This window comes from Gopherus evgoodei, chromosome 7 (genome assembly GCF_007399415.2).
Source record: "Gopherus evgoodei ecotype Sinaloan lineage chromosome 7, rGopEvg1_v1.p, whole genome shotgun sequence".
In the NCBI taxonomy this organism is placed as follows: Eukaryota; Metazoa; Chordata; order Testudines; family Testudinidae; genus Gopherus; species Gopherus evgoodei.
Genome location: NC_044328.1, coordinates 67,399,510 through 67,423,529, shown reverse-complemented (window position 1 = coordinate 67,423,529; position 24,020 = coordinate 67,399,510). Strand labels below are relative to the sequence as shown.

Here is a 24,020-nt window from a genome sequence, read left to right as displayed (position 1 = left end):
GTAAAAATTCATATTAACAATTGCCTGGTTTGTGCTAAAAAGCAATCTACCAGGGAAAACAAAACATGGATTTATCCAGGCACAGCAAAGGGGCAGGTTCATGCCAAATGAGGGCATACTTTAACAAGCCAGCCCAAAGCGTAGATTGGCAAGTAGAGGACAGAGTGATGGTGCAGTGAACACCGGGAAAAAAACAACAAAACATTTCTGGCACCAAGATGGCGGCCCACTATATAATACAAAAAGCCAACCCTGCAGTTTATCTGGTATGAATAGAAGCAAGATAAAAAAAAACAAGGATCGATGAGTAGATGCTACTCAGCTAAATTTTAATCAAATGAGGGCTTATTGATATGTGCCCTTTTGCAGAGGCGGCTCCAGGCCCCAGCAAGCCAAGTGTGTTCTTGGGGCGGCATGCCGCGGGGGGCGCTCTGCCAGTCGCTGGGAGGTGGCTCCAGTGGACCTCCCGCAGGCATGCCTGTGGAGGGTCCGCTGGTCCCGCGGCTTTGGTGGGGCACTCTGCCAGTTGCCAGGAGGGCAGCAGGCGGTTCCGGTGGACCCTCCGCAGGCATGCCTGCGGGAGGACCACCGGAGCCGCGGGACTGGCGACTGGCAGCGCGCCCCACGCGGCATGCCGCCATGCTTGGGGCAGTGAAATGTCTAGAGCTGCCCCTGCCCTTTTGAGAATCAGGAAGGGTAGAAATAAAAGGTGGGACAAATACCATACACTGGCGGGCGGGGGAAGAAAAAAGAAAAACTCACAATGCTCTAAGGTGAAGGTACGACCCAGTAATGAATTGGTATTAAGATCCCTTAAAGAAGTGCTGTGCAATGATGTTCAATTTATATATGTACCTCTGGTGTTGAATTTGACTTGGTTGCAGTTGACAAAAGTGTAGTGTCTTGGCCACTGTATGGCAAAATGATAGAGGACTATTAGAAAGGCTTTCTTGACAGAAATGTAGAGGAAAAGGCACCAAAATCAATTCAAAGACAAAACCGATGGAGCCTATCCACCAGTGCTGTACAGGGTGGTTTCAAGCAGGAATCAGGTAGACATTGAGACCCTGTGGGAACACAACCGGGCATTCCAACACATGCTGGCTGTGGACCTACTGAGTCCAACGAATGTGCACAGCAAAAAACATAGTAAGAACTTTAGAATGTATATAACATGCATGACATAGTTAATTCACTGAAGAAAGTACAGGATAAAGTAAATGAAATAGATAACCAAACTAATAAAGATCAAAGCAGGCCAATAGCCAGGGCCATAACGTATTGTGTGTACAGAGGAATATGTACTAGATGAAAATCAAGGCCATCCTCACTCATATAGAGCAAGGTAAATTGCCTTCATCACCACAGAGAAATTAAAAACTTGGTATAGTATTCCTTATCCCACTCATACTATCCCATCCAATAACTGCAGAACACCACATTCAAACCATTATTAGAGTGCTACAACTGGGAGTACTGGAAGACACTAACCCATAAGTTTTTAAAAAAGACTTTGTTTCTCTTCAAATACTGTTGCAAGATAAAGACAAGGTCTGGCAAGCCTTGGACTTGTTCTGTTGCTCACAATTGGGGACACCTGCAGCTGTAATGTCTTACAGACAAGTTGCCAACATGGGGGCTCACTCTGGGGGAGCCATCTCCAATCTGCACAGTGCTGGGGAATTGGTGAAGTGAAAACCTCTTACACCAGGAATGGTAAATATTGTGTGGGTGATGGAAATAAACCACTTGTAGTGTGGACCCAGAGTCTTATTCCAAGTGGCCAATGTTTTGTTTCACAACAAAATCCACTGTCACTAAAATATAGGCTGAATTCAGATTACAGGAGGATGCTATGAAAGCAGTACCCAAGTGTGGGCATCCTATTCTTCCCTTGAGCCTGGATCTTAAAATATTAATAGCCAAGAATAGGGAATTCAGGAGTTAACTAGCCCCTGGCGGTGGAACAAGCACAAAGTCGATTATATCCATGGTAACTACGGTTATTTAAAGGTAGGGTAGTTAATGTAAATTGTGGTAACAAACTTTGATTTTGTATTGTCAAGTTTAATGGTTATGTAAGATGTTGCAAAATCATAAAAGTTATGTTTAAAATGCTTAATGTAGTAAAACCCACATAGCATGTAGGTTTTTAAGGCAGAGAATGTAGGATAAATACAAACTAAAGAATTAGGGTTAGCTTGAATTTAGTTAAGGAAATAGATGTGTTGTAAAGAAAGGCCCTGATTAGCAGGTAGAAGGAAGGCCTTGAAAGTAACAGGTCAGAAGGTCAGAAGGAATGAAGAAGGATGAAGTCTGGTTCAAAGAATAACTAATACAATAAGGGGAAGTTCTAAAAAGAAGGCCTCTGACCAGTGTGGGGACTGCAGATAGTTTTAAATAAAACAAAGAATCTGTCGTAAAGTGAGCCAACATGGCCTTTCCCAATCCACACAGCAGTGTTAAAGCCAGTGTGAACAGAGGGGCAATGGACAAATTGTTGGTCAGCAAGGAGAGGAGGAAAGGCCTTGGAAAGAAAGGAAATTGTAAATCTTATCTGGATTAAGATTGGAAATAAGGATCAACAGTCGCAAATGGATTTTTAGCTAAAATTAGTAATTGGGAATATCACTTATTTGTTGAAGGGTATAAAAAGTAAACTCTTAAAGGGTTCATTGCTAATACCTGCCTGACCATGCTGGAGCCAACCAATATAGGTCTAAGCACCCCAGGGTTTAGCCCATTTGTTAGTCTCTTGATCAAATGTCTGTAAATGTTTTGTTACTGTTGGATATAGTACACTGATTATTTTGGCTTTTTAAGGAATGTTTAGAGGAATTGTATAAGTGGTCTTTGGATTTAATACAGGAATTTATGGTTAAATTAGTGCCATGGTAACACCCTGCATAAATAATATTAATTCCAACAGATGGGGGTTCAAAAACCTCCCCCCAGAGTTTAATTACCCTTATAGTTAGAATGTTTTTCTTAAATATCTAACTTAAATCTCCCTCGCTAAAGATTAAGCACATTGCTTCTTTTCCTACCTTCACTAGACACTGAGAACAATTGATCATGGTCCTCTTTATGACAACAGCAATCCATAACATATTTGAAGACTGTTATAGGTTCCCCCCTGCCCTCAGTCATCTTTTCTCAAGATGAAACATGCCCAGTTGTGTTTTTTTTAACCTTTCCTCACACATCAGGTTTTCTAAACCTTTTATCATTTCTGTTGCTCTTCTCTGGACTTTCCAATTTGTCCACATCTTTCCTAATGCATGGAGCCCAGAAATGGGAACAGTACTCCAGCTGAGGCCTTGCCAGTGCTGAGTGAACCGGGACAATTACCTTCCATGTCTTACATAAAACACTCCTCTTAATACGAGGGCTGCCCAGAGGATTCAGGGGGCCTGGGGCAAAGCAATTTCAGGAGCCCCTTCCATAAAAAAAAAGGTTGCAATACTATAGAATACTATATGCTCATGGGGTGCCCTGCTTGCAACCCCTTCCCCCAGCTTGGTGTCATCTGCAGATTTTATAAGCATATTCTCCATTCCATTATCCAAGTAGTTAATCAGAATAATTACTACTGCACCCAGGACAGACCCCTGTGGCGCCCGACCAGATACACCCTCCCAGTTTGATTGCAAATCACTGATAACTACTCTAAGTATGGTCTTTCAACCAGTTTTGCACCCTTACAGTAATTTTATTTGCTTATGAGAATGTCATGTGAGACTGAACCAAAAGCCTTATTAAAATCTACTTACTATCACATCTACTGCTTCCCCACTCTGCACTAGACCAGTAACCCTGTCAAAGGAGTCAAGTAAGTTGATTTGGCATGATTATGTTCTTGACAAATCTATGCTGGCTACAGGGGGTGCCTGGTATATGTCTCCCCCTTATCCGTTGTTTCGCATATCCATCGCTCATCAACAGAGGAACTTGTTTTGATTCATGTCAGCCCCAATCCGCATATCCATCGTTTGCAGTACCGTACTGTAAGTTGCAAACGATGGATATGCGGACCGAGGTGAATCGGAACACATTCCCCTACTGATCAGCGATGGCTATGCAAAATAAGGGATAAAAGGTGGAGATGTACACATCCAGCCCCCCTTTTCCCAGAACTTGACCCACACCATCCAGGGAGCGGAGGCTTGCAAGCCCGTTCTGCTCTCCTGCACCCCATCAGGAGCACTGGGTGCAGCGGGGCAAGCCTCTGTGCCCTGCTCCCCGGCAGGAGCGCTGGGCACAGCAGGAGAAGCTCCCACATCTCAGCAGAAGTGCCAAGCAGAGCAGAAGAAGCCCCCAGGCCCCAACCCCACTCCTGCCCATGCCACTGCTGTACCAGCAGGTCCCTGGTATACATTGTTTTGGTATACGTGGCCCTTTTCAAGAACACAACCCTGACATATACTGGGGACCTGTTGTATTTCTTATTATTCTCTAGGTACTTTCAAACTGATTGCTTACAGTTTGTTCCAGCACCTTTTCAGGTATCAAAGTTAGGCTGATTGGTCTATAATTCAAGAAAGGTGTTTCATTTTGTGGCAGGATCTCATTAACTGACCCACAGAAACAGGTGGAATATTACTGATTTATGCCATAAAAAATACAGGATGTGCAATATAGCTAGGTTAATATTTCAGAAGAACTTTCAGCTCTAGAATTTTCCAGACCCAAGAGGTTGATTTTGCAACATTATCAATCCATGAACATGTGTATAAATAAAGCACTCTGGGATACTTTTGTGAAGATAAGCACTGCACACACAGTGCATTGTTACTGCTGCTTTAACTAATACTTAGACAGCACTTGGATATTTAAATGCTACTGAAGTGCTAAACTTTACTTATAAGGTTTGCATCTTGTACAACATTCATCTGCTCTTTTACTTCAGAGAAAGTTTCTGACCACCCAGAGTGGCAATTAGTCTGCGATGAACCAGATCCTGGCTTTTTGTCAGGGTTCATTTCAAGTGGTGGGACTACATTCCAAATGTGCAAGCCCAATCCAAGGGGATGCTGTTCTTATTTCCCTGGAATATCATGGAAATCAGTGGTTGAGTTTCTATCATTAAAGAGTGAATTCCAAACTAGAAGCACTAAGAGGCTGGTTAAGGGAAAGAATGCGTGATGGAGGATTAGATAACAGGAGAAAAGTAAAACGAGAGAAAGACAAGAACACACGCTAGAGAAAGCGGCACAGATGCACAGACAACTGCAGAAAGTCAGTTCTGGCCCCAGCAGGGAGCAATGTAAGAGCAACCTTTACTATTCCCACCCATATCCATTATGTTTCCATAGACAAACACTCTGAACAAGTTTTATGTCATATCCAACCCCTCTCAAAAACTACTCAAAGGCCTCTGCCCATAATTCCCAGCCACCAGGCCTGAGCGCCTCCAAGTGAATCAGCCGTAAGTTGAGAATTAGACCTATCACATTGGCTTGCCACATTCAGGAAGAACATACAGGAGCAACATACCTCGTCCCACAAGGCACGTTTTTTACTTCATCAGTTTGCAATGTTGTCTGAAACAAGAGACATGTAATCAGGGCTCACAGAGAAACTAGTCACTGACCAGTCAACAGCCAAGCCCTAGACAGGCCCTTGCAGAACTTTCTAGCTCAGTTCAGGCCATACGCTCACTGGAAGCTCAGCACTCATGCTCTTTAATGGTTGCTAAGAAGGGTGTGGGGGGGAAATTCACTAGGACGAGCACCACTCTTCAGGTTGTTGGGGGTTGTGGCTGCTATAGGCAGGAAGCAGAATGAACTTTTCTAGCACCCACTCCCTGTGATAGTTGAGGAAGAAGGGGATGGTGCAGGGAACTCCATTCTCTTTCCCCCTTCCTCTACTTCCTTCAGTGCCCAGAAGGATTGCAGCTACTTGCCTGGCAAATGGCAAAGTGAATGCTTGCAGACCCAGGCACTAGGACGACACATGGTGTCAGCAGCGGAAGCATCCCAAGGCAGGAGCCCCAGGGTTTTTGTTTGTGCCAGTGAAGAGCTCCCACTGGAAAAACAGTATGGAGCCCACGTTCATTTGCAGTGCAGGTTGTTTCCACATTACATGCTCTCAGGAAGCCATCAGTATCTCCAGCCACAGTGAAGTAGATGACTTCATTCAGCCCTTCCAAACTCACTGTAGTGATAACAATTCAGGGGAGGACAAAGCACAACAAAATGCAATAGACCAAATGTAGTCCATGGTGATCTACTAAGTTGTGCACAGCCACCATGTGCAGTGGGGCCTGGCCTCTTGCAGCAAAATAGATCATTGATTTCTCGGACCTGCAGCTGCTTCAGGCCTTGCTGCATACTGGAAGCTGTAGTAGGCACACAAGGGGTTGTACCCCAACATCAGAGAGGAGGATGGCTACAATCTGATCAGTGTGCTCTTATGCTACTGAGAACTGGCTAACATGGCTTTTATTCAGGCAAAATTGCAGCTCCACTTTCATATTTGACAGATACCTTATACAACCCCACCCTATTCCAGCTCCCCTGTGAGAAGTTACTAACCTGCACTGATTTGAAGGTGGTAATGAATGGGAGCATGATGTGATAGCCTGGTCCACTTGGGCTGGTTAATAAGGCACCACCCCTGTGAAGAGACAAACGGGTCAGTTCTCAAGAAGCTGAAGAATTAGATGTACTGACTCTTCCAGACCTCTGGTAAGTGTTCAAAGTACTGGATAGACATAGCCACAAGCTTCTGTAGGTCAATAAGTCACTACAGCTCAGACAAGCTCTACTAGCCTGATTATTACCATGACTGATAATGGGAGGGTGAGAATGATTATTTTGCTCACCCACCAAAAACAAGTCACTTGCCCGAGCAAATCAAATTTGATAGGGCTGCATTAATACATAGTGTTATAGAAACATATGGTAAAGAAAATATACTTGTGACCTAATAGGTCACTAGACTAAAGAGCAAGCTATTCAATGCAGACTAAATACAAAAAGTTTCCCAGGAATTATTGATTTCATCAGCTCTTTTATGGGGTACTGGTACAAGATAACATTTGCCCTGTACTTGCTCCGTTGAGTCTGCCAGCTTCACACCAGCTACATACAAAATATACAGCTTCCAATTAGACAAGAGAGGTATTCCTGCTAAGTATATTTAAAATAAACCAAAGCTGCTATCAGAGACTATCTTCCTTCTAAAACAGAGCTTTAAATCAGCAAGCAGGAAACTTTGATTTAAATTATTAATTTTAATAGTGTTTTGCATTTGAACTTATACTTATTTTCTTTAAAAAAAGGCTGATTCTCATTGGTGGGTAACCACTAAAACATGTTGATTTGCAACTAAACAGTCTTTACAATAAATCTGATACTTCTATTTGCTAATCAGGAGGATTTACTATTTAGGTAACTATTTAGCTTAGAGTAAAAATTAAGAATCTGAATAAGTTTAAGAAATGCATCATGTTGCAGTTGTATTCTGGGGACGTTCCCAGGGCAACAGAGGAAAGAATTATATTGTTAGTTAAAACTTATTTTTGTTCTGAATCCAGCCAAGTTTCAGAGGCTATGCCTACACTACACAGCTTTAAGTGACATGGCTGTGTCGCTACAGCCGTGCCACTAAAAACTGCGCAGCGCAGCCGCTGTTTGTCGGCTCTCCTACCAATAAAAAACATCCACTGTAGCCGCTGTTTGTCAGGAGTCGGGAAGAACCTATCAAGCAAGGGGATGGTTGTTTCAGGATAATTAGTTTACTTCCTAAATTGTGCAAGTTATAAAAAGGACCATGGCTAAAGATGGATCCCAAAGAGAAGTAAGAGATTACGGCAAAATTTATTAATTCAGTCAAATTATCAAGGGGTTGCTAATTACTTTGCCAATGAAAGCATGCCAACAATGTTAACATCAGAACTGTACCATCTGTTTATACAGAGCACAATCCCACATTCAGCTCTTTTCTTGCTGTCTACATTTCTTCCACCTTACACAACCAATCTACCAGCTTCCCAAGGTGCATTTACAATACGACAGAACTTGACCATAACAGAATATTCTTCTTCCCTTTTTCCTGGGCACAATGCAAGGCCCATTCACTCTGCTCAATCCCTTCGGAGTGGCTGGACAGGAAGCATCAAACTCTGAATATGTGGAGTAAGGGGGGAGGAAATGTCAGAGGGATGGTGAATAATACAGAGAATATTATATACATCAATGGTGTGGCCTCGTGGACACTGTGTATAGCACTGGTCACCGCTCATCTCCAAGAAGATGCTACAGAACTAGAAGGGTTTCACAGAAGAGTGACAAGAGCGATCAAGGGCCTAGAAAAAGACTCGTGCGAAGAGAGATTGCAAAGACTGGGATTGTTACTTTGAAAAGGAAAGCAATAGAAGGAGGCATGACAGAAGTACCTAAAATGACGACTGCTCAGGGAGATTGGAAAGATGTGTTTTCCTTATCTCAACACAAGAACAAGGGGACGCACAGTGTAATTAAAAGGTGGAAAATTCAAAATGAACAAAAAAGTGCCTTATCATACAATGTGTGATTAAACTGTAGAACTCACTGCCACATGAAGTAGTTGAGGCCATGAATTTAACAAGCTTAAAAAAAAGATGGGACATTTCTATCTCATTTATTCTTGGGATAACAAGAATATCCAGAGTTAGCATACTAAATGACAACAAACATTGTGGCAGGGATATTAAACCTACTGCTTCAGGATGTAAGCCGATCTCTAACTATTAGAAACCAGGCTGAAAGTGAACATGGTGACCGATTATTCTACATCTGCTACTGAAGGTTCTTACACCTTCCACTGAAACACCTGTGCTCGACCCATCAGACACAAGAGACCAGGCCAGATGGGTCTGGGGTCTGATCCCATCTGGCAATGCCTATGTATAACCACCACATGTTATATATAGGCCAGTGGTTCTCAACCGCTTGCGACTCAACCAGTACAGAGATGTGGCCCATGTGACATCCTTAGGGCCATACAGGTAGCATTGGATGTGGCCCACATAACATGTTATGGGCCGCATATACGGCTCATAATTGTAAATAGGTTGAGAACCACTGTTATAGACAGAAACAATTAGAGTGACAGCTGGATCCTTTTAATAAGGATGCATGTTGCCATCAAAACTGCCCTGTCTCCATCTGCTGGATGGGAAGAACTAGAACCCCTACTTTTGAACTGGCAAGGAAGAATGAAGAGTGTGTGCCAAAGCTTGAAGTACTCTCCATGGTCCTCAGTGTTTTATCACTATCTGTGCTCTATTCAAAAGGAAGGGGTATTCAATCTAATTTGCAGAGTCCTTGGTAGGACTTTAGGAACAATTATTACCTAGAGAACAGCCCGGAGCAATAAACTGCCAAGGAAGGCAGGAGACTATCCATAATTCCAAGCATGGACAGATTTTCAGGTGACAAGAGTAATAAAATAAAACAGAGGGGAAAAAAGCCCAGCCTGGATTATCCCAAACGGTTCATGATAGCGAGAGCTGAAGTATTAAACTATAGAATCATCTCCTAAGCAAGTGGCAGGAGCCCCACCACTTGAGTCACTGAAGCTAGATTGGAGAGAGCCCTGGAGGGAACAATCCAGCACAGGCTCTGCGAACGGGATGAAAGCGCTGGGTTCACGCCACCTAATTTCTACTCTACCATTCATAGAAACTGCTTCCAAAACGCAAGGACTAGATAAAACCTTTCACATGTAGGTTTGAGATAAAAAGTCTGTGAAACCAAGTGGCAGACTTAATACATTACACAACCACAGTGTCCACACCATCATTTAAGGACTTCAGCTCCCACAAGCCCAATCGTGGCACATATTACCCTACTGGATCAGTTTATGCAAATTCTTGTGTACATGTATATAGTTTCCCACATCTTAGTCTCCTACATCTAGGCACGAGGTCTTAGGACACATTCTAAAACCACAGTTCCCTCCAAATGAGAAACAACAGATGCATCAAACATTTTGACCACAGATAAAATTAATGACTGGAAGATGGCTAATGTAACACCAATATTTAAGAAGGGCTCCAGAGGTGATCCTGGCAATTACAGACCGGTAAGTCTAACGTCAGTACCGGGCAAATTAGTTGAAACAATAGTAAATAATAAAAATGTCAGACACCTAGAAGAACATAAATTGTTGGGCAAAAGTCAACATGGTTTCTGTAAAGGGAAATCATGTCTTACTAATCTATCAGAGTTCTTTGAAGGGGTCAAACAAACATGTGGACAAGGGGGATTCAGTGGATATAATGTACTTAGATTTCCAGAAAGCCTTTGACAAGGTCCCTCACCAAAGGCTCTTACGTAAATTAAGTTGTCATGGGATAAAAGGGAAGATCCTTTCATGGATTGAGAACTGGTTAAAAGACAGGGAACAAAGGGTAGGAATAAATGGTAAATTCTCAGAATGGAGAGGGGTAACTAGTGGTGTTCCCCAAGGGTCAGTCCTCGGACCAATCCTGTTCATCTTATTCATAAATGATCTGGAGAAAGGGGTAAACTGTGAGGTGGCAAAGTTTGCAGATGATACTAAACTGCTCAAGATAGTTAGGACCAAAGCAGACTGTGAAGAACTTCAAAAAGATCTCACAAAACTAAGTGATTGGGCAACAAAATGGCAAATGAAATTTAATGTGGATAAATGTAAAGTAATGCACGTTGGAAAAAATAACCCCAACTATACACACAATATGATGGGGTCTAATTTAGCTACAACAAATCAGGAAAAAGATCTTGGAGTCATTGTGGATAGTTCTCTGAAGACATCCATGCAGTGTGCAGAGGCGGTCAAAAAAGCAAACAGGATGTTAGGAATCATTAAAAAGGGGATAGAGAATAAGATGGAGAATATATTATTGCCCTTATATAAATCGATGGTATGCCCACATCTTGAATACTGCGTACAGACGTGGTCTCCTCATCTCAGAAAAGATATACTGGCACTTGAAAAGGTTTAAAGAAGGGCAACTAAAATGATTAGGGGTTTGGAATGGGTCCCATATGAGGAGAGATTGAAGAGGCTAGGACTTTTCAGCTTGGAAAAGAGAAGACTAAAGGGGGATATGATAGAGGTGTATAAAATCATGAGTGATGTGGAGAAAGTAGATAAGGAAAAGTTATTTACTTACCCCATAATACAAGAACTAGGGGCCACCAAATGAAATTAATGGGCAGCAGGTTTAAAACAAATAAAAGGAAGTTCTTCTTTACACAGCGCACAGTAAACTTGTGGAACTCCTTGCCTGAGGAGGTTGTGAAGGCTAGGACTATAACAGCGTTTAAAAGAGAACTGGATAAATTCATGGAGGTTAAGTCCATTAATGGCTATTACCCAGGATGGGTAAGGAATGGTGTCCCTAGCCTCTGTTTGTCAGAGGGTAGGGATGGATGGCAGGAGAGAGATCACTTGATCATTATCTGTTAGGTTCACTCCCTCTGGGACACCTGGCATTGGCCACTGTCGGTAGACAGGATACTGGGCTAGATGGACCATTGGTCTGACCCAGTACGGATGTTCTTATGTAATGCTTTAGACAAGAGAAAGGTTATTACATGGTGGATTGCAAGCTGTCAACCTCCATCCCAAACCCTGCTTTGCCTCCAGCATTTATAATGGTGTTAAATATATTAAAGAAGTGTTTTTAATTCATAAGGGGGGGCACACTCAGAGACTTGTTATGTCAAAGGGGGCACCAGTAAAAAAGTTTGAGAGCCACTGAGCTAATGTGACCCTTGCATGTATAAACAGAGGACTCTCCAGCAGGTGTAGAGCAGTTATTTTACCTCTGTATTTGGCACTGGTATGACCAATGCTGGAATACTGTGTCCAATTCAAGACAGATGTTCATAAATTGATTCAAAGAAGAGCAACGAGAATGATTAAAGGATTAGAAAACATGCCTTTATAGTGATTAACAAAAAGAAAGTTACAGTCTATAGGTATACGGAAAACATTAATAATGGACCCCTCGATCTAATAGAGAAAGGTCAAATATGATCCAATAAAGGCAAAAAAAATTAACAATGAGGGTAATTAACCATTCTAACAATTTACCAAGAGTTGTGGTGGATTCTCCATCACTGATAATTTTTAAATCAAGATTGGATTCCCCCCATCCCCCCAAAAAAGCTGTGCTCTAGAAATTTTTTTTTTGGGGGGGGGGGGGGGGAGAGAGTTCTCTGGCCTGTGTTATACAGGAGATCATAACGGTCTCTTCCGGCCTTGGAATCTATGAACAGGAGGAGCCAATGGCCTGCCTGCAAGAAGTCCACAGAGCAGTCTGGGGAGCTCTGTTCTAGGTAGTTTATCATCAGCCAGTACCCATGGAAAGTTCAGCAATTGACTAGATTATGACCAAAGTAACTTGTTTCCTTCATTCCTATTCTTAAGTATCAGCAGGACCAATTAGACCATCAGATTCAAGTCTTGCTTACACTGGACTTTTTATACCAGTGTTGCTGCCTTAAGGGCACCTGTGTTCAGTGTGGGTCACAGTCCCACTGCATGACACACATTGAGTATAGCTACAAACCTAGGGCAGACAAGACCTGTGGCAAACTGGCATGAATAGGGCAATGGTCATTCGTACTCAGTTAAAAACAACTTGTGTAGACTCAAACTTTAAGGCCAGGCGGGACCATGATCATTTAGTCTGACCTCCTGCACATCACAGGCCACAGCACCTCACCCACCCTGTAACAGACCCCTAACCTCTGGATGAGTTACTGAAGTCCTCAAACCATGATTTAAAGACTTCATGTTAAAAGAATCCACCATTTTCACTAGTTTAAACCTACAAGTGACCCATGCCCTATGCTGCAGAGGAGGGTGAAAATCCATCAGGGTCTCTGATGATCTGACTTGGGGGAAAAATCCTTCCCAATTCCAAATATGGCAATCAGACCCTGAGCATGTGGGCAAGACCCACCAGCCAGACACCCGGGAAAGAATTCTTTGTAATAACTGAGAGTCCTCCTCATCTAGTGCTCCATCATCAGCCATTGGAGCTATGTGATGCTAACAGTCACAGATCAACTATGTGCCATTGTAGGCAGTCTCATCAGACTACCCCTCTGTAAACTTATCAAATTCAGTCTTGAAGCCAGTTAGGTTTTTTGGCACCACTGCTCCCTTTTGACATAGTTGGGAGCTGGCCTCCTTAAGTGGAAGGTGGGGACTAGGCACCCAGAGCAGCGGGGAAGGGCTCTAAGCCAGAGCACTGGCCAAGGAACAGGCGCTCAGGGAAGGGTGAGGAGTTCAGGATCGGTCTGCCTGGTGGGAGATGGAAAGCAGGCATACAGGAGTACAGGAAGGAGTGGCGAGTCAGATCAGGTGCACGGGGATACAGGAAGGACTCTAGGTAGAGGGGGACCTGAGGGACTTGGGGACTAAGTGCACAGTAGTGTGGGAGTTGTGAAGCAAGCATATAGGGCTGTGGGAAAGGCTCTGGGTACTGGGGGAGGGACCTGGGGAGCTAGAGCTTCTGTCTGTATGCATTTAAAGCTGAATTTTAACCCTATAATAATTTCACACACGCTAGGGTGACAGGGAAGTTCAAAATCCAGACAGAACAGAAATCATTTTTTTAATATCTCATGATTATTAGGCTGTCATAATTTTTCACCTCTTTAGTCAGCAATAATGGCCCTCCTGCCCATCCTGAGATGAGGCCCAGGCACAGAACATGGAGCAGGGCAGTCTCTTACACAAGACCTTCCTTGGATGAACCGTAATGGAGAGAATTAAACCCAGAATGTTGAGAACGTTGGATGTGTTCATTGGAACAGTACCTGTAATACACTGCCAGGTGGCCCTCATCAACTTTATGAATGGAGGAGTAGAGGAGAAGAACTAGGACTCCCGCAGCAGCTGCCACTACCGCCCCAGGCTGGGCCATAGTCATACTAACGTCATCTGTGGGAACAAAACACATGGTCATCCACCAATGTTGCTGTCAGTGAATGAAAAGGATTCCTTAATCTCTCTCTCATCTATGGATTTTTCTTAATAGCAGAGGCTCCCAAACCTTTTTATAAGGCAGACCACAACTTCACAAAGAACATTTCAGACACACCTCTCCCATTCTCGATCACAGACCATTTCCATTCTTGCTCATAACTGCACAACAATACAACACTTACATGGCCGATATTAGGAGAGTACTGTATATATATTTTAAACTTCATTTAATGTGGTTTGTCAGCTGGAAATGAAGAGAAGGAGCTAGTACCATGTGGCTCATCAGTACTGCACAGACCCACCTACAGGAGCTTTGCCCACTCAGTTGTATTAAGATGTCTCAATTCAGAAGCACGAGCTTTCTTAGCACCATCCAGCTGAATCAATTGTTTCCATGTTTTAAGACCTTGTGTACTACATCTAAAATTCAAGAGCAATTGCAACACATATTTGAAATCTGCATCCTAGGACACAGCAGCACCAAATGGCAGAAAGCTGCTCTGCAGCTGCCTCCTCTTTCCAGCCACTCAGGTCAGCAGCTAGAAAGAAGAAGGAGGCATATGTTCAGTGCTGCTCCTCTAGTCAAGATTTTGGGTTTTTTCCCCTTGTTCTTTGAGGGGGTGGGCAAAGGAGACATTATTTTCTCCATCCCCGAACAGAAATTAAAGGGAAGTGCCCCTGTATTCTCTCACTTCAAAAGCAACATTGTCAGTACTGGTGCACAATTCACACAGTCAATTATGATCAGGGTAGATTAATTCTCCATTCCTGTCTCTGAATTTCCTTCTGCTTTCCTTAGCAACTTATAACTAACTCATCTTAAATAGACATGTGGAGCTTCTCACATGTTCTTTAAGCAATTCTGTATGTTACTGAGCTCAGAATAAAAACTGAAATCTCTCTCTTTTTAATCAACCCACACACCAGCTGATCACAACCCACGTACCACACATGGTGCATGTACTGCAGAGCTAGATAGTGCCAGATCAGAACTCTCCTGTCCCCATACCACTTTTCAACCTCTTTTTCTCTCCCACCCAACACTCACTATCATTACAGTAACAGATCACTAATATTAAATTTTAATAACCTTGGAATACTGAAGAATTCCAGAGACCTGCAAGAAAGCCACTGCTGTGCCAAAGCTTAAGAGTAGTTAAGATAAAATAGGAATTATAAGCCAGTTACCCAGAAATACAGGACTAACTCGTACAGGACTATCAAAGAACTGAAGGAAAAAAATATAATTAATTCTAATCAACATTACAAGTTTGATTGATGAAAGTAATAACTATCGACATAATATACTTGGTCTTCTTAAACCATTTGATTTAAAACTTTATAACATTCTGCTTAAAAGTGGATTAAATGGATTAAAAAGGGGTAACTAATAGATCGCAAAAAGATATAATTAATGGGGAATCATTGTCCAGGAACAGTATTTCTATTGACATTCCACTGGGATCAGTTCTTGCCCCAATTTTATTCAATACCTTTATCAATGATCTGGAAGGAAATATGAAAACATTGCTGATGACCTTTGCAAATGACAAATTGACAGGTGGTAATTACAAGGATAAAGCACTTATACAGGGCAATATAGATAACTTGGTACAATCATACCACATGCATTTCAACACTTCATACATCTAGGAACTGAGACTGTAGATTACAGTACAGGATGAAGACTTGATTCTGAAAGGCAGGATTCTGAAAGGGATTTCGTGGTCATGGCGAATAAGCAGCCGAGTATGAGCTCCCAGTGCAGTGCTCTAAGGTGGCAAATGCAATTTGTGTCTGTATAAGTTGGGGAACAGCAAGAAGGAGTAGGGAGATGATACTACTTTTGTATGCAGCATTGGTGAGACTTTTACCATTCTGACAGTTCTGATGCCACATTTCAAGAAAGATGCTGGCAAACTGGAGATTTCAGAGAAGAGCCACAAGAATGCTTTGTGTCTGAAATATCTGTCTGAGAGTGAGAGACTAAAGGAGTTGAATTTATTTATCTTATCAAAAAGAAGTTCAATCACAGTCTATACTTACCTATACAGGCAGAAGACAGCTGATAGTGGAGGGATATTTAAACTAGCACACAAGAGAAAAATAAGAGCCAATGACTAAGTTCAGGCCAGAAAACCTGGAAAAAAGGCACAAATGTTTAACAATTAGTGTAATTAACAAATGAAAAATGTTACCAAGGAGTGTGCTGGGTTCTCCATTGCTTGGCAAATATTAATCAAGGCTGGGAGCATTTCTAAAAGATACATTATAGCTCAAATACAAGTTGTTGTCTTAGGGCTGGTCCACACTACGGGGGGAACTCTATCTTAGATACGCAACTTCAACAACGTGAATAACGTAGCTGAAGTCGAATATCTAAGATCGGATTACTCACCCGTCCTCACCGCGCGGGATCGATGTTCGCGGCTCTCCCTGTCGATTCCGCAACTCCGTTGGGGTTGATGGAGCTCCGGAATCGATATAAACGCGCTCGGGGATCGATATATCGCGTCTAGATGAGACGCGATATATCGATCCCCGAGCAATCGATTTTAACCCGCCGATACGGTGGGTAGTCTGGACGTAGCCTTAGGCTATGTTTACACTGCCAGAGTTACATCACCGCTCAGAGAGTGCTGAAGGAAAACCACTGTTGTGTGTTCACACTGACAGCTGCCTGCATAATAGCATGTTCAGACTTGCGGCACTTAGAACAGTATTCAGAGCAGTGCACTCTGGGCAGCTATCCCACAGAGCATCTCTACCTCTTCTGCCGCTAAGAGTTGTGGGAAGACAGAGGGGGTCATGGGGCATCCTGGTTCTGTCCCATGATGCATTGCTTCGCATCCCAGCAATCCCTGTGCTTCCGTCCACATTTGGCGCCAACTTTCAACGGTTTGTGTACTGCGCGCTCTGCCTCTTCAAGCTGCAGGAATGGATCCCGCACTGTTGACTAATACACTGCTCGTTCTCATTAACAAGTCACAAGTGGCAGTGGAGTTATTCCTTAAACTACAAAGGCAAGAAGAGTTAAACATTGATCTCGCCACGCATAGTAGCTACGACATGAGATTGCTTGTGGCATTCATGGAGGTGCTGACCACAGTGGAACACTGCTTTCGAGCTCAGGAAACAAGCACTGACTGGTGGGATCACATCATCATGCACATCTGGCATGATGAGCAGTGGCTGCAGAACTTTCGCATGATGAAAGCCACACTCATGGGACTGTGAGATGAGCTCGCCCCAACCCTGTGGTGCAAGGACACGAGAATGAGAGCTCCCCTGTCATTGGAGAAGCGCATGGCAATTGCACTGTGGAAGCTGACTACTCCAGACTGCTACCGATCGGTCGCTAACCAGTTTGGAGTGGGAAAGCCAACTGTTGGACAAAAGTGTGCAGGGCCATTAATCTCATCATGCTCCAAAAGATTGTAACTCTTGGCCACGTGCATGACATTCTGGATGGCTTTGTACAAATGGGTTTCCCTAACTGCAGAGGAGCAACAGATGGCATGCATATTCCAATTCTGGCACCAGACCATCTAGCCACCGAGTACATTAATCGGAAAGAGTATTTCTCTGTGGTTTTCCAGATGCTTGTGGATCACCATGGGCATTTCACAGACATTAACAGAAGCAGAGGTGCATAACATATGCATCTTTCGGAACACTGTCCTGTTCAGGAAGCTGCAAGCAGGGACTTTCTTCCCGGACCTGAAGATCATCGTAGGAAAGTCAACATGCCTATTGTGATCCTGGTAGACCCTGCCTACCTCTTAATGCCGTGGCTCATGAAACCATACACGGGGAACCTTGGCAGCAGCAAACAGCAGTTCAACAAGAGGCTGAGCAAGTGCAGAATGACTGTTGAGTGTGTGTTTGGCCGTTTAAAGGCCTGCTGTTACTGCCTATATAGGAGGCTGGACCTGGCCAATGATAATATTCTTATGCTTACAGCCATGTGCTATACACTCCATAATATTTGTGAAGGGAAGGGTGGAAGCTTCACTCAGGGCTGGACTGCTGAAGCTCAGTGCCTGGAGGCTGAATTTGAACAGCCAGAGGCTAGGGCTATTAGAGAGGCACAGCACGGGGCCATAAGGATCAAGGATGCCTTGAGGCAGCAATTTGAAGCTGAAAGCCACTAATATCTGTTGCTATGCTCGGGAGTGCAGTGCTTGTAATGCTAGGAGGTGATTGTGACTGGTGCAGACGATGCACTATGAAGGTTTAAGAAAACTGCCTGTTGCTTGCAGGGCTCTGTTTGCTTTCAATTAATGGAATAAAGATTACTTTCAAATCAAAACAATTTTTCTCTTAAACAACAGCCGGAGGAGAGACACTAACAAAAAACCACATCAGTACTGTGGGGGATGGGGGAAGGGAGGGTCCCAGGAGGAGGTGGGGTCCCAGGACAGTTAAAGATTTCTATATGTCCAGGTATCACATGAAACCTTGTCCTCTGCAGTACAGTGCAGCAGGTACCAGTTTCAGCAGAACTAAACCACAGAGGGAGTGTAGTGGGTACTGCGAGTCTGCAAGGCTGGACTGTGACAGGGCAGGAGTGGAATGTAGTGGGTACAGACTGGAGCCAGAAGGTTCATAAGAGTGTGTTGGCAGTGTCTGGGGGGCGCATGGGAAAGAGTTTTGTGACAGTGGCTGCAGGGGAGGGCAGGTGCGGAGCTGCTCATTTTGCAGTGATAGTAGTGACTAGAGCATGTCCACTTGGCGCTCCATAACATTTAAAAGCCACTCTGTAGCTTTGTTCCAGCGTGCTGCGTTCTCCTTTCAGTCCCTCTTCTCGCTGTCCTGCCACTCCTTCAATTCTTGGTTTTTGGCTGCAGAGTGCATGACGAAATCAGTGTTCCAGGACTGTACTGTACACTGGGCTGATGGCTCTTGGGGAGAGCCAGCACTGTAGTGGGGGCCTTATAATCACTACTGTCCTCACATTTTCCACAGGTTGCGTTCAGTATAGAAGATATCTCACTGCTGAGGAGCAGCAGGGAATCAAGGGAGGGTCTTATCCAAGACTGCAGCTTCTGCTCTGGCCTTCATGCAGCTCACCTGTGTGCAGCAATGGTCGCTTCCCCCCAGTGACAGGCAAGAAACAAACCAACTCTGCCAAAGAACCTGCGGCAGCAGATTTCCCAGTATCTCCATCAGAGTTTCCTGGAGATCTATGAGGCAGATTCCCATGAAGTGAGGCAGTCAATCAACGCCTTGTTCTGCTGCTCAGACTAGACATATGGTGGTACGTGCATATGGTGGTGCATGCATCATACAGACACAAGCCTGCTTTCTGCAACATTCCTGCCTCCAACAACTCGCTTCAGTGATTCCCAAAATCAAAGCCACTTATCAGGGGCCTCCTCTCCTGTTTGCGCTTCGCCAAGCTCTGACAGCTGTGACTGGCTAGCCCCCTTCAGGGTAGAAAAGAGTTCCTGGTTGCATGCAGCTCTGACCTCCGAGTCAAGCTCTGCCTCTGGGTGCCCCTCACATCCTCATCCAAGATTTCCTCCTCCTGGCTCGGTCCACTCTTGACTGGCACGTGAGCCACTGAAGTATCCACTGTGGCCTTCGCAGCGGAGGTGGGGTCGCCACCGAGTATTACGTCCAGCTCTTTGTAGAACCAGGAGCTCATGGGCACAGCACTGGAGCAGCAGTTTGCCTCATGCACCTTGTGGTAGGGGATCTGAAGCTCTTTCACTTTGACTCTACACTGCACTGTGTCCCGGTCATGGCCCCTTTCTGTCATGCATCGTGAAATCTGCCTGTAGGTGGTATAATTCCTACAGTTGGAGCACAGCTGGGACTGGACAGCCTCCTCTCCCCAAATGCTGACGAGGCCCAGAAGCTCAGCATTGCTCCAAGAGACTACTGCAGGCGTCACCAAGCAAACAGGAAGGGGACTTGCAAAATTCCAAGGAATTCAAGGGGTTGGGCTCACAGCTGGTCACCTGAGGGCAGGGCAGTAGAGTTCAAACTGATGACCAGAAAGGCAAGAACAGGCATTGTGGGACACCTCCTGGAGGTCACTGCAGTGCTGTAATCAACCAGAGTGTCTACACTAGCAACGCAGCGCTGTAGCCCCAGTGCAGTAAGCTGTATGCCTCTCATCAGAGTGTTTTTTTTTTTTTTTTTTTTTTTTTTTTTTTTTTTTACAGCACTGCAACTGTGAGGTTTTCGCACTAAATAGCTTGGCAGCATGTACACCTCAGGAATTACAAAGCAGAAAGCTGCTTTACTGTGCAGAAACTTGCCAGGATAGACAAGGCATAAGATACAGGAGTCACTAGGCTCCATGAATTGCATTATTCAAGAGGTCAGACTAGATCATCATGAATCTCTTCTGGTATTAATAATCTATTAAAAGCTTAATAAACTCCCTGGAGTATATTTAAGTGAGGAAGGTGGCAGAACAAACTTGTTCTTGAGTTTCAGTGGCATAAACAGCTGCAAAAATAAATAAATAAAAAATAAAGACACAAAAGTGGCTTCCCATTTGTGCTAGAAATACAGGCAGGCACATCAAAGGAGACACTTGTGACCCAACATGGCTAAAGCACATCTGCATTTTGTTGTGTAGATAAAACCCCTACGTGCTCAATCCACATTAAAGTTTTGAGTAATTAGTGTCAGGAAACAATCACAAAACACAGGCCTAATAACGCAATATCTTTCCTCTCAAACTGGCCCAAAAGTAAGTCCCAGAAGCTCTGCAGGAAATCATGTGATAACCAAATCTTTTATGGGGAGCAAATTCTACTATCCCTCAGAAAGGATTCCAAATGCAACCAGTACTTAAACTATTATCCCACGCAACTAATCTCATTACCCAATGCTCAGTGTCCAACCTCCCATTTCTGAGTATGGAGCTGTCTCCCACTCCACTGCCAATATCCTGGATCTCTCCCAATAAAGCTTCAGGCCAGGGCATGACAGAGCTGATGCTGCAGATGTGCTGATGACTGCTTCTTATCACTGGATTTTGGTGTATAGCCATACTATGACTGTGGGATCTGTAAGGCCTTGCATACTGTCAGTCATAGACTGCAGCTGTCCTATCTCAGAGACACAGCAGAGATGTGCAACAGCACACCAAAAAAAAAACAAAAAAAACCCCCAACCATTCCAAACCTTCCTTTTAGACCAAAGCACAAGAGTCATGATGGGAAACTGTCTTTCATCTTCAGAGCCCACACTTATAGAGTACCATAGGGGTCCATACTATTGATAGATGGGTTGCATGGAGCCAGTAGGGAAAATCATAGGGCCTTATGGACTCAGCAATACCTGGATAATATTCAGCTATCCAAATACTGAAGGAAACAGTAGTGCCGGATGAAGAGATGATGAAACTAAACCTGGTTTGGATGGAGGCAATACTGGTGGAGTAAAATGCTTCAGAGAACTTGCTACCAGCATATTACCTCTCCTCAGATAGTTAAGTCTATAGACACAATCCTGGACCCATCATAAATCCCTGGCTGCAGAAAGATCCTCTTCCATCTACACTTTTCTCAGCTTGTCAAACTCAGGCCCAGCCACAAGTAACCTGTGCATTTGTGACCTTTCAACTAGATTACCACAGCAATGTATCTAGAAATGAATTCATTGACATAAGTCTCCAACTGGTTCAAACTGCAGCAGCTCACCTTCCTAGCAACACAAACACTCAGAAGGACATCACTCCAGAGCCTGGCTCCTTCACTGGCTCAATTTAAATAAGGAGTCACATCAATGGGTCCTACCTTCAAAACTCCTCCACGGAAACACTCAGCTACCTAAAGAAACACCTCAGCCATAGGAACCGCCGTTGACTGTATCCTTCTAAGGTCCTGTTTCAACACCAAGTCATATTCTAACCATGACTGGGGACACAACAGTATGTTAAGTGGTTCCATGTGATATGGCTGAACTTGTAGGGTAGATGGGCCTAGAACAGGGGTCGGCAACCTTTCAGAAGTAGTGTGCCGAGTTTTCATTTATTCATTCTAATTTAAGGTTTCACATACCAGTAATACAGTTTAATGTTTTTTAGAAGGTCTCTCTGTACAAGTCTATATATTATATAACTAAACTAGTGTTGTATTGTAAAATAAAACAAGGCTTCCAAAATGTTTAAGCTTCATTTAAAATTAAATTAAAATGTTGATCTTACGCCACCAGCCCACTCAGCCCACTGCTGGTCTGGGGTTCTCTTCACCTAGGCTGGCAGCAGGCCTGCAGCTGGGACCCCAGCTGGGAAAGGTCCAGCAGGCAGAACCCCAGACTGGCAGCAGTCTGTGTGGGGCCGGCAGCCGGGACCCCATATCAGCAGTGGGCACTGCTGCTCAGGGGTTCCATTGGCCGGCTCCTGCCAGCCAGGATCCCGGCTGCCGGACCCACTCACCCCGCTGCTGGTCTGGGGTCCCGGCCCTGCCCACATACAGTGGGTACCTACCTTCTCCCTGATTCTGGCCCATTCTCTTCCTCTCTCTGCACTGAGCTGAGGGTGGGAGTGCACTGAGAAGAGGGCTGGGGATGAAGGGTCTGGCCAGGAGCTAGAATGAGGGAAGGGGTTGGGGCAGGAGGTTTGGCTGTGGGGGAACTTACCTGGGCAGATCTCATTTGGTGTGTGGGGTACAGGTGGGAGTGTGGGGGTGGGTGCAGGAGCTCCTGTTTGGTGCTCAGGGTGGGGATGTGGGGGGTGCATGGGATGTGGGGGGTGGGCTGCGGAAGTGAGGGGGTGCAAGAGTCAGAGCAGAGGGTTAGGGACATGTGAGGGGGAGTGCAAGTGTCAGGGTGGAGGGGGCTGGGTATGTGTGAGGGTGCCAGAGTCAGGGCTGGGGTTGTGGGGGAGGGGGTGAAGGAGTCAACAGAGGGCTGGGTGCATAAGAGGAAGGTACAGGGCTCAAGGCAGGGGCCTGGGGTGTGTGGGGGAGGTCAGGACTCAGGGCAGAGGGCTGGCCCCACTCAGAAGCTCCAACCCCCCCATTCCTTGTCCCCTGACTACCCCCTCCTGGGATCCCTGCCCTTAACAGCTCCTCAGGACTCTATCCCCTATCTAAGCCTCCCTGCTCCTCGTCCCCTGACTTCCCCCCTAGGACGCTACCCCCTACCCATCCCCTGAATGCCCTGACTCTTATCCACACCGTCGCCCCCAGACAGACCCCCACAGACTCCCATGCCTATCCAACTGCTCCCTGCCACCTAACAGGACTCCCAGAACTCCCGACCCATACAATCCCCCACTTGCTCCCTGCCTGCCCGAACCCCTCTCCACACCCCTGCCTCCCATACAACCTCCCAGCTCCTTGTCCCCTGACCACCCCTTCCAGAGACCCCCACCCACCCTAACTGTCCCCCCAGGACTCTCCTTGCTCCCTGTCCCCTATCCACCTCTCACCCTCTAACAGACCCCGGGACTCCCATGCCCCATCCACCGCCCTGCTCCCTGACTGCCCCCTCCAGAGACCCCCACCCCTAGCCATCCCACCCCCATCCAACCCATTCTGCTCCCTGTCCCCTGACTGCCCCCCGCCCCTTATCCAACCCCCCCCAACCCCAGACTCCTCACCATGGGGCTCCAAGCACAGCCAGATACGTTGCCCCGCAGGCGCACACAGCCCCACTCCTCAGAATGCTTTGTGCACGGTGGCAGAGCTCTGGTTGAGCAGGGAGCATCTTTCCCTCCCCACAGGGCCAAACACTGCCCCGCGGGAGCGCGCAGCTCTGGCCCCCAGAGTGCTGCACGCATGGCGGCAAGGCTCCAGGGGAAGGGGGAGAAGGCAAGGGAGGGGCCGGCGGCTTGCTGCGCTCAGCCAGATGCTCCGCACCAGCAGGATTTTTATGGCACACTGGAGTTGCAGCAGGCCACAGCGTGCCATTAAAAATCAGCTCGCGTGCCATCTTTGGCACGTGTGCCATAGGTTGCCAACCCCTGGCCTAGAATGACACTGTAAAAATCGACTTAGGCCAGGTTTAGGTTCTGAAAATAAATCTAGCTTAAAAAGGCCTCCCATCAATAGAAATGTTTCCATGGAAACCTTTCC

At 45.2% G+C, this 24,020-nt stretch overlaps 1 protein-coding gene across 8 annotated transcripts in view; it reads right to left on the bottom strand.

Moving 5' to 3' along the window:
- ERLIN1 (ER lipid raft associated 1) overlaps positions 1-24,020 on the bottom strand; it is a 64,104-nt gene that overhangs the window by 33,591 nt on the left and 6,493 nt on the right. For 5 of the 8 annotated variants that reach the window (XM_030571321.1, XM_030571322.1, XM_030571316.1 and 2 more), the window contains exons 2-4: positions 13,809-13,932; positions 6,537-6,618; positions 5,497-5,543 (exon numbers count right to left, since the gene is read on the bottom strand). In XM_030571321.1, the coding sequence (XP_030427181.1) occupies positions 5,497-5,543; positions 6,537-6,618; positions 13,809-13,921 (242 nt within the window). In that variant the 5' untranslated portion in view covers positions 13,922-13,932. Of the gene's footprint in view, positions 1-5,496; positions 5,544-6,536; positions 6,619-13,808; positions 13,933-16,023; positions 16,151-24,020 lie in introns of those variants that run through there. The other 3 variants (XM_030571317.1, XM_030571320.1, XM_030571318.1) reach the window with 3 other exon arrangements.